The sequence below is a fragment of the Xiphophorus hellerii genome, chromosome 1, assembly GCF_003331165.1.
Source record: "Xiphophorus hellerii strain 12219 chromosome 1, Xiphophorus_hellerii-4.1, whole genome shotgun sequence".
Classification (NCBI taxonomy): Eukaryota; Metazoa; Chordata; class Actinopteri; order Cyprinodontiformes; family Poeciliidae; genus Xiphophorus; species Xiphophorus hellerii.
Genome location: NC_045672.1, coordinates 26,358,485 through 26,369,875, shown reverse-complemented (window position 1 = coordinate 26,369,875; position 11,391 = coordinate 26,358,485). Strand labels below are relative to the sequence as shown.

Sequence of the window (11,391 nt, the reverse complement as noted above, 5' to 3'; positions counted from 1 at the left end):
AATGTTTGAAGGGGAATTTTTGCAGTCAAATTTAAAGTGGAAATAAATGTATATCTAGAATTGCATTCAATAATGTCTAAAAAAAAATAGTCTGATTCTAATGAGACTATATTCCTTCCAAACACCACCCTTCTCAAATTTCTATATTAAAAGAGAAAACAATGCCTAATTTTGCGTCCACTTCGCAATTACTCTCCATGTTATGTTTGTCTATTACATAAAGTCGCAGTAAAAAGTTAAAACTTTCTGGGTGCAAGGTAGCAAAATGCTTTTGCAAGGCACGATATGGGAGTTTTTTCTCGTTTTGAAATGTACAAAAATACAGAAAGTCTAATTTATTAAAAATAAATTAGGGCATTTGAAAAGAAATACAAGTGGACTTGCTGGTTCCTTGTGCTATTGTTTTTATTAATGTTATCATTGCTATTGTTGTCATCATTATTAATTGTAGCAGAACAAGATAAATGAAAACACCCCTCAGCAATCATGGCTTAAGTTTCTTCATACTGGAACGGAGAGAAAGAGAGAGAGATAAGGAGAGTGTGAGAGAGAGAGAGAGAGAATGAGTAAGAAGGTGGAAAATCTTAATCAGTTTTTTTTTCTTTGAGGACCATATGGATGGTTTCAAGCAGCCAACCATATGTTGAAGGCTTTTGTCATGGAAATCATACTTTTTGGCACTTTTTCATTGCGCAGCCAAGCCGGGCACATAAATAGAAAGAAAAAAAGAAAGGAAATAAAAAAAAATCATACCCAACATGATCAGATCTTTGAGAAAACACAGAGTTGAAAGTTGTTTTTCTAACTTATAACAGATAGTTTCTTAATCAAGACGCTCCCTGATTCACATGGCCAACCAGACTGCAATTGGTACCTGCATTTGTCTTTTCTTTTTAAATAGAAAAAAAAAGACATGGATAGAAAAAGAGCATTTAAATGTCTACATGCATTGTGATATTATTGCTGTGATATATTTACAAATATATTTACAAAATCAAAGAGGAACAATGTTTCCCTACATCTAAATGCAATATTTTTGCTTGTTGTGCCCCTTTTTTCTGGAAATAGTTTTTTAATACTGCCAGGTGCAGATGCAAGCCTGCATTTACTATTTTAATATGCTCAGTGCATGTATTTGTCATTTTAATACACATCCCCCATGTTCTGGAGATACTTTATTGTCCTCTTGCAGGTTAATATAGAAAAACATAAAAAAAATCTTTTGGAAGCAATTTTTTTTTTTTTGCATTTGTGTAATATTACAGCGATGTTCCAGATTGTGTGTCCTACACGTTGATCATTAGACAGGTGGTTTGGATGCTCTCATGCAGTGATTCAGCTGTAGCACTACACAGGATGATGGTGAAACAGAGAGAAGAGGATGAACAAATAGAACAGAAGCTCCTCTTTGCTCTCCTTTCTCCTCCTCAGCGTTGCTTTTTTTTTTTTCCAGAGCGAGCTCAGCATTACTGCGATAGTGCCATCCATTTGGAATATGCAAATAGCTGACAGTGCATTTGCCTGCTGGTGCTTGACCTTCCCCTTGGAGGTCGCTCACCGACTCAATTACGCTCCCTATCTGCAGTCTGTCTACAAACACCTGTTATCCTCCCACACTCCGCCACCCTCCGCCAATCCCACTTCAGCACATCTAATGCTTGCCGCGTCTGTTCAGAGGCAGTTGGGACAGGGTGAGGACGGCTGCTGCGTAGGGGAGGGATGGGGGAGAGGAAACAAAAAAACCATAGAGCTGCGGTTTAGAAGTGCAATGCTGCATGTCATTTTATTACAGCAATTTGAAAAACTTTCTTTTCCCTGGAAGTTAATGCCAAGATCGTTTTAAAGAGAATACATAAGCTTCCTTCAAACCATTGCACACTTTGGTGTATTTAGATACTTTATTATTATTATTACTGTCTTGTTGTGTTTTTAAAGTAGAATAAAAATTATTAGGTGAACAAATAGCGACCCGGTGTCAGTTATGGATTCATGACCTGCTAATCTTGGCGTCATTATTGCTGTTGCGCGTCTGCGACTTTAGCACACCCGAGACCTTTTTGTTTTCTGATTTTCAGTGTAGACCACTTCTGAGAACTTATTGCCTGAGATTGAAAGACAAAAAAAAAGAGGCCAAAAATCTCCGTCTGTGAGGAGGTGGAGGACTTTTGGGAAACAAAATCAATAATTTTTTGTCATTGTTTTCTTTTTATTGCCCTAAGTTGAACAAAAACAGAACAGCTGTGATTGTTTTTCCATGTCAATTGCTTTTTCAGTCATGTTATTGCCACAAAACATAAAACTAATTTTGCATTCATTCATTGGAAGTCCTCTAGCACTGGTACTGTACATTGTTCCTCTTTAAAACTAAGTCCCATGGACTCTCTACAGTTTTCATGCATATAAACATTTTCTTTGAAGATCAGCAGCATCTTACAAGGTCAATGGATGTTCGTTTTTTTTAAATTACAAACAATAAATAAATACATAATAAATAAGTATTCAATAAATAAGCAAAAAATAGGATGAATAAATAAATAAATAGATAAACAGGAGGATAAATAAAGTATTTACATGATAAATAGATGGTATGCATCTACTAAACCATGGGCGTAGCTTTGAGCGACATATAAAAACAGACAAACACAAAAATTTGTCACTTTGTAACTGAGGGTGTGCGAGTCCGTACGTTCACTCTGAGGTAATACTGGTGGAGGGGGGGGAGCACCTCAAATATGGGGTCGAGATTACTCATTAAGACTGGACGAGGCACCATGGAGGCAGCGGCGTTGACGCTAGCCATCATGGTGGAGGAAGAACAACAAGAGTTTTAATTGCTATAGATGAGTGAACCGCTCATGGCACTTATTAGATCATTTGGTCTGGCTCTCTGTGAGTGTGTGTGTTTTTTTTTTGTTTGGTTTTTTTGTCCAAGTCTGTGCATCAGGGTGAGAGTATGAATCGGATCGGATGGTGGAAGTAATAATACCTGCTCAACAGGCCAACATTTTAAAATCGCTGTTCCTGCAGAATTGATCTGAATGACGTATGGTCGTCTTATAGCTTATTTAAGATGAGCTCTGTTTTATGTACCCACAGTTACAAAGAAGCTTTTGATCAACAAGAGATAAAAAGCACAAAAAAATAAATTTAGAAAAATTAAATAGAAAAATAACATCCGTTGAATTGAAACGTTGGTGTGGACAAAAAGGAGGGTTGGTCTTTTTTTTAACCTTTTTAAAATGATCTCCCTTTTTTTGCAAATACTGTCATAGTTCACATTTTTGTAAAAAGTTTATGTTGGCAGTTGCAAAAGAATTCAATTCTTAGCAAATAAAAAGCAGCATAAAAATACAAGAGGTCATTTTGTCTCTAAAAAACAAAAGAACACTGTTAGTCCTTTTTTATGTTTTTTTTTTGTTTTTGTTACTATTTCCTATAAAATATCAGGAATCTAAATATTATTACTATTGATATCAATATTATTATAGTCATTGATAAAAATTCACATGCCAGGCCTCATATATAATTGTGTTGTAAGTGTGCGTGTGCATTCATGTAGGGGTGTGTGTGTGTGTGTGTGTTTACATGTTCCCACATTGGTGTGAGGACACGTTGCTGAGTTGTGTACAACTACCATCTACAGTCTCTATTTGGGGGAAAAGGTTGATTGATTGTATGTTTCTGTGGACGATTAGCTACTGTGCAGGGAAAAAAAATCCAGCATCTTTTGAAATTGTCTTTGCCATAATCAGTTATCAGAGTTTCTTCACGTAATCTCAGTGAAAATATTGCTTTCTAAAAAAAGGGAAGAAAAAAGGCATGGAGGGCAGAGTGACCAGGGTTATTGGTTGTGAACCTTCGACAGGGGTTCAGAAATTTTGCTTCTCTCTTGTGTTAGTTCTCTGATCCAGAGTCGTCTTCGTCCGCAGAGCCCTTGAAGCAAGCTGACTCATAGTGCTTGTTCAGGTAGGACTTGAGAGCGAAGGTCTTATTGCAGCGCTTGCATCTGTAGTGCTTGAAGGCAGAGTGTGTTTGCATGTGGGCGCGGAGGTTTGAACGGTCAGCAAAGGCTTTGCCACAGTGGGCGCAGGCAAAGGGCTTCTCCCCCGTGTGAGAGCGCATGTGGCCCTGCAGCAGCCAGGGCCGGCTGAAGGCCTTGCTGCACACGTCGCACTTGTGCTTGAGGTCGTGGGTGAGGATGTGCATTGCCAATGCCGGCATGGACACGTACACTTTGCTGCAGGTGGGACACTTGCGGGCCATCTTGCTGTCCAGGCTGCGGTGCGTCTGCTTGTGTCTGCTGAGATTGGAGGAGGTGGCGTAGGTCTTCCCGCACTCGTTGCAGGTGTGGCGAGGCACCCCGGCACCCCGCTCCTGGACCCCTCCGTTCGCACTGCTGCTTCTTGAGCTGGACCCGCGAGCCTCGCCCTCTCCCTTTCGCCGGGAGCGCCCGTCAGAGATGAAGAAGGCATCCATGGTGTAACCCTCGGCCAGAGCCTCCGATTCACCAGTGTAGAAGCCGCTCGCCGTCATGCCGGACTGCGGGCTGTCGGGGTGCTTCAAGTCCGGGTCGCAGTAATCCTCTCCGCTGCTCACCTGGGTGTACAGGGGGTCCGACACCGGCGACGCCAGCTTATGCTCCATCTTCTTCTCCCCCTGGTATACAGATGGTGTGATGTAATCCTGGATGTATCCTGTGTAAGAGACAAACAAACGCAGTTGGCTAGAAGTTGTGATGGATGAGGACACGGTGACACATCTGTGATTACATTATTTCAATCTTGGATGGCAGCCCTTTCTCAATGTAGTGAAAGGATGAGTGGCAGCGCCGAATCTCTTACTAAAACTCCAGTTATTCTCAGAAAGAGTGAGAAAAATGACACATTTAGGCTGGTTACCATCATTCAGCTGCACCATGGGAGTTATTGTCTGTAAACCACTAAAATATTTTGTCAAGGGAAAGGGATGGGTGAATTTTATCCCAATATTTTATGTTATTATTGTGATAACGATAAAAAGTATGATTAAAAAAACAAATTTTTAAGTAACTGTATGGCTGTACCTGCATGGCTCAGCACCACAAACACAAATACTGCTCTTAAAAAACATTTCCATTTGAAGCAGGCTTCTTCAGGACGCCACTTACTAAACCGCATACTCTAACGGCATTTAATTATATTTTCAAATTTACTGATATTTATTGATGCTTTCATAGAACAAGTAGTGGAGAAACGTATTGATAATACTGTTTTGTTTTGTTTGTTATTAATTGAAATTTATCAAGAAAACGATAAATCTGTATTCTCAATGTAAGAAATTTTTCACATTAAATGATAAATGCACCTATCCGACCGATCACCAATCTTTAAAAAAACCAGAGCTGCCAATTCTGAGTTTGGCTGATGCAGATTTTTTTTGCCTGAAATGTCACTAAATATAGCAAGAAAGTCACTAAGTTGGAAACAGTGGGGTGAATATTGTTAACTTCACACATGCAGACATGGCCTGGTGGGCCAGTCTGTCAGCCCCTCTCTGACTGGGACGGTGGCTGATTTTTAGATCTATGCAGAGGTAGAAAAGATCAGTTTCTGGAAATTAAAAAAAATTGGGCTGATTTATTGGTCCTCCTCTGATTTTGTCTTATCATTCTTTGCTTTAAATGTCTTTAAATGTGAGATTCAAGAATGAAGCATAGAGTAACTCAGCGCTGCCCCTGCCCCACTTGTTGCTTCTCACTGCCATCCAGCTTGTCCTTGACACTCATCCTTTCTCAATAAAGCTGTTTTAAAACTAAAGTTGGAAAGCTATGAGCTGTGGCAAATTGATATTTTTCTGAATTATATTGTTAGATTCTCATAATGACTGAGGGAAGTTTATCATGTAGGATATAAACTGATTTTCAGAATTTATCATAGTTTACATTTTCATTGAAACATTTTTATCTGCAACCATTTTATCACAAAAATAATTTCTAGTAGGTCCAATTCATTATTATAATATGATATTACCCATTTATGATGCCAAGAAATAGAACTGCTATTCCTGCAAGTCGGTGATATAGCAGTTCTTCCTCTGAATCAAGCATGTGGCGACAGTGGGCACATGATTGCATCACATTATAGTATGCAGGACATAGTTTAAACTAACCTGCTTATATCATGTTGACGTTTTAGTTCTGCGATAAGCAGGGTTTAAGACGGTGCAGGTAGCCACAGCACACTGTGAGCTGTTTTTGTGTTTCCTTCAACATGTCCACTATAGGATGCATTTTGGTCAGCATAATTCTGGTCCTTCGTTTTTACCTCTGCAGCTCGGAGACAGAGCAGCTAAAAGGCTTGCTGGCAGCTAAATGAACCCAAACAGAGGTTGATAGATGCTGAAACGGTGTGCAGCTCAATAAAAAACTAAATGCATTCCAACTTCTGGGTTGATATTTTTCAAGTGCAAACTCAAAATGTGGCGAATTTCTTTTCCTGAGACAAATAGTGCATAACTGCAGAAAAAAGGCATTCCTAAGCGCTGCGTGCAGCAAGCAGTGGAAATTAGGTATTGACTGCTTTTTAATGAAATTCAAAGTTTTGAACTGATCAATAACCTATCATCTGTAAAATAGTGCAGCTGTTGGTAGAGTCCAATGCTGGAGAAGATAGAAATAATAGCGTGGAACAGATCAAGTGTCTTAGAGACACAATAATAGTTTATTGAATGGAGTTTGCTGGAGGACTGATAATGTGAGACATGGCATCACGCACCATGTTTCCAAAGAGGGTCACCTGTCTGCAGCAGCGAGCTTGCTGAAGTGCTTTCAAGAAACAAGCCATTAAGAAATCAGCTTAAGTGCTCTCTTACTACTGCTTCTCCATTCCCAAGGGTTTCGGTTCGCACAGCCCCTTTGTCAAAGACGTGACCGTGACACCCGGGGACAAGGAAACTACAGGCCTGTGCACGCGGCATTATGCTGCACTGCATGGCTTCACGGGTTTAAACCGCACAGATGGCGTTTGTCTGTGAGACGGAGTCACTTTCTTTCTAAAAACCAAACAAATGGATCTGTTTGTCAGCTTCGTTCCTACAGCTGCTGCTAAATGCATAAATGCTGCTGTTGCAGAAGTGATGAGCAGCTAAATCCACCTGTTTTACAGCCACATTAGCAGCAGGCACAGAGAGTGTTTGCTCTGCATTATAGCGAGGTATATATTTTTTTATTATTCTCGCCAACAAAAAGCTGCGTGCGCTATCACTGTACGCAGAGGTGTTTACCGTGTTTCAATTACTCAAGGTCAGACACGAAGCTCACCATTTAGGACTCGCGCTGTATCAGCCTTTACAGCTCATAGACTCATTTCTGTAATGCAAAGCAAGCATGTAATTAATGGACCCTCTCAGCCACCCCTCTTTGTTGTTCGACAGACACTCAAGTCAAATGTCTCCACAATGGGGGGAAAGAAAATCTCCCGGAGCAGCAGAAGTGCTGACGTTAGGCTTTTCAGCTGCGCTGAGAAATCTTTTATTTTATTTCCTTTATTTTGGACTCAGCGGAAAATGATAATTCTTTCTTTCAGATGAAAAGCTTTTTGTCCAGATTATTATGGTGACTTATTGTTCTTTTCTTCTGTTAATAAAAGTGCTTACTTTTCATGCCGTTGAACAATAGAGAGAAGAACAATAGAGTGACTAAAACTGTACAAATGGATTGTTAAGTGCAGGAAGAATAATTTTAATTCAGCACTTGCAAAAACACATCTTTGTGAGGATAAATAGCTATTTTATCACTACATATCTTCCTTTATATATCTTGAGTTTTAGATGTTGGTTTATTGCTTATTTTGAATATTTGCTGGGTCTTTTCTTTTTTCAAAACAATAAGAATAATTGTAATCTGGTTGCTTAAAATTTCACCTTGTCAGTGAAATGGCTGAATAACAGGTGGGCATCATCAACAGGGTCTAGCTGTGCTCTGTGACTCCTCTCCTTCTGCTTAAACGACTTGGGGAATCACAACAAAGGCTCTCATGTGGCCCACCAAAACGTGGCCACAAAATGGAAGCGACGATCCCAAAGCAGGCTGCAAAAGTGAAGGTCGCCCCTCGCCTCTGACCGGAAGCCCGGCCAGTCCGAGCGTTGACCACAGCGCAGTTATGCGCCTCGTCTCCGTGTTTACTGTACGACCTCCTGTCATGTGATTTGCCTCATTGCTGCCCCTAGCATTTTTCTATCCTTATTCTTCCTCATTTCGGTGCTCCTTCAGCTCCCTGCCTCCCTCCCAGCTCCACTGTACAGTGTGTTGATGTCTCTTGTGGCGGCAATAGGCCTGCTCGGCTGAAACTCTAACCCCTGCTAGTTTTCAAATGCCCGGAAGGAAGAGAAAGATGTAGCAGAGCGATGGGGGTGGGGAGACTGTGTGTATGCTCCATTTGGATGGGGAGAGGGGGGCAAGGGAGGATCGGACCATGATGGGACTCAAGGACAATAACAGCTAAGGACAAATGTATCATCTGATACTCATCTCTTATATTCATGAATTTTTTACTCCACATGATGAGCAGAAATTGCCAGCCTTGCATGTGTTTGTCCACCACAGGGCTCTAGCAGTTCTACAAATACGTATCCCAGCTCTCCTGATTAGACACATGTTTGCTTCCCTATTTACATAAACTAATCCGTGGCTGTGACCTGAATTGTGTCTGTCCTTCGCCGGAGTCAAAAAACAAAAGTCTGGGAGCACGGCGATGGGGGTGGGGTGCCTCGGAAGCGGATTATTTTGGATGTTGGTGCGGAAAATCAGCTGGATGCATGTAACGTGTCACATTAATTTACACAGTTTCGGTCGTTTTAGCTGACTCAAATAAAAAATCTCGTCCAGCAAATGAAAAACCAGGCATGGTGAAATTAGCGGCAGAGCTTGTTTACAGGACGTCTTTAACTAGAGGCATGTTGCAACTCACCATTCTCGCTGAGGCGAACCCCGAGACTGGTCACCGAGTCTGTGATGGAGCGGGCAAAAGTGAACGAGTCGTCCAGGTGGTGATGATGGTTCGAGTTGGCCACATTGGACGAAGAAAAATCATCAAGCTTGATTTTCTTCACCAAAAAAGAGCGGGGCATGTTTCAGTGGATGAAAACACGGGGCTGAGAGAAACGCATGAGAAAAAATAAAAGACCCTCTGAGGACGCAAACAAGCGGAGCTGGCTTGACGGTAAATCCTTGTGGTTGATGTGGTCAGAAACATAAGACTAGAAAGGAAAAAAAAGATGGAAACCGGCGGAGTACGAGGCTGATGGCAGTGCTGGGTTTGGTTCCCCCAGCGTCCCCCAGAAAAAATAAAAAAATAAAAAATAAAAGCAATCCTGTTCAGCACTGGATAGCTCCTGTGATGCAGCAGGCTTAAGAGACCAGTGAGGAAGAGAAGAGATGGAGACAGACAGAGAGAGAGGAGGGAGAGAGTGCAACAGAGAGAGAGAGAGAGACTGTCAGACTAGCTGAGATCAGCAATCACGCCAGCCTTTATATGGGGCACAGGCAGAGGAAGATCAGGTGGTGCTGCGAAATGGAGCTGCTTAGCTTTAATCCATCAAATGTCCCCAGGGACACACATCAAATTACTACTGAACCGTCTGTGCATTCGCACACAGACAGAGGAGAAAGAACACAGCCAGACCCCCCAACCCCCTGCTGCTCACCCTCCTCTCTTCCCCTCCTCCTTTCACCCCGCTTATGCTCCATGCTCAGAGGAGGAGTAAAAGAGATGGGCAGACAATGGAGATGTGGATGAGAGCACACTCGGTGTCCTGTCCCCCATTGTCTTCAGATGAAGTGGCACAGTTTATGTTTGTCTTGCACCGGCTCTGCCTCCCTCAAGTCATCTCTGTTTCCTCAAATAGCCTCAAATCTTTCCTTCCCGTGGTCGCACCGCACTGAACTCACAAACCAACAGCAGGCACTGAGTTTCTGTTTAAGAGTCCAGCTCCTTTTTCTTTTAAAGTTGAACTGGATTCCTGCACCGTTGAGGAGTCTGAGAGCTGCTCAGCTCAGCGCTGCCGTCTCCCTCCCCATTACTGCTGCACAGATGTGTGTCCTGCCATGCGTGGCAGTGAATTATCTGATTAATTAATTACATCTTTTTTGATTAGGGTGAAATCCAGAATTAGATCTGTGCTTTCTAAATTGGCCACATACAGTATCTCTTGGCATGTATTTGTGTAAATGAATTTGCTGGTATAGAGTTTATTTGTGTCTTTCAGTGTGTAGGCAGAACAGGTAAAGCGTTATTTTTAATAAAATAGAAATGATGCACCTGTTTGATTAACCTGAATCAACAGGAAACACTTGTGTCTCCTCACTTCTTTCTACTCCTTTGGCTAAACATACCTTAAATTGGTATACAAAAGTCATGCTAGACTTTTTCACTGTCCGTCATTTTGCCTGACGATCATAATAACATTAATATTAACATTTAATTGCATTTCATTTTCATTCTGTTGAGTCAATATTCAACAAGCTGGACAGAAAATCCACATTAAGTCATCATCAAGCTGAATATGTTTAATTTTTTTCTTTGCAGTGACAGTTTTCAAAGTGATCAGAAGTTGGCAAGACTCTCTGAATGTTACCTGATGCCAAATAATCCTGCACCAGTGGTTCAGCTACGTTAGACGCTGACCCTGTCAAAGATGCAAAAGATTTGGTTACCTCAAACCCTGCTGGAATTATATATAACCACTAACTATTAAACAAGAATTGGTGAAAAAACTTAGCAAGTAAAGTCAGTTTGCATCTGTTACATATTTTTTTCTATTGTTTTATTAAACTCAGAATTATGGTAAAAACTTTGGAGTTGGCCAAAAATTTTCAAATAGGTGACGTGCAGCAAGATTATTAGTATTACGGCTGTAGCTATACCTAAAAAACCCAACACGAGTGGAACGAGATTTTAATATCCATGGTGTTCGGAGAGCCTTAAAAAGTCTTACATTTATGTATTTAAAATTAAGGTCTTAAAAATGGATTAAATTCAGGAAAAACCATAAGTTGGCCTTAAATATGTTAATCTCAAGTCTTAAATTTTGTCTTGGCAGGACAATTTATTCTCACGTATTCTATGCAGTTTATTTTTCTTGCTGGACTTTTCTTTCAGTTTCAGTTTTCTTTCAGTCATTAGACATCTTCAATGCAATTCAATGTGGTTGAGGCTAGCGCTTATGACCTGCTAACATACCCTTGTTAGCAGCTAGTTAGCTAGTTAGATTGGGGCGACTGTGGCTGTGTGGGTAGAGTAGTTGTCTTGTGATTGGAAGGTTGTAGGTTCGATTCCAGCTTCCTCCTGCCACATGTCAATGTGCCTCTGGACGGCATTTTTATTGATTGTGCCACAAATTCAGCAGACTGATGAT

General features: G+C 41.0%; 1 protein-coding gene across 1 annotated transcript; it reads right to left on the bottom strand.

The window, feature by feature from the left end:
* Positions 1–387: 387 nt before the first annotated feature.
* Positions 388–9,658, bottom strand: scrt2 (scratch family zinc finger 2). The gene is made up of 2 exons (XM_032553503.1): positions 8,946–9,658; positions 388–4,694 (listed from the first exon to the last, which is right to left on the bottom strand). Exons 1-2 carry the CDS (start codon positions 9,103–9,105, stop codon positions 3,895–3,897), a joined length of 960 nt encoding a protein of 319 aa, XP_032409394.1. The 5' UTR covers positions 9,106–9,658; the 3' UTR covers positions 388–3,894.
* Between the last annotated feature and the right edge of the window lie 1,733 nt (positions 9,659–11,391).

What these genes read in the sequence shown, in the direction of transcription:
- scrt2 (XM_032553503.1), bottom strand. Translation starts at nt 9,105, where the DNA reads ATGCCCCGCTCTTTTTTGGTGAAGAAAATCAAGCTTGATGATTTTTCT. An exon ending in GGTTCGCCTCAGCGAGAATG is followed by an intron (nt 4,695 to 8,945) that starts GTGAGTTGCAAC and finishes TCTCTTACACAG; the next exon opens with GATACATCCAGGATTACATC.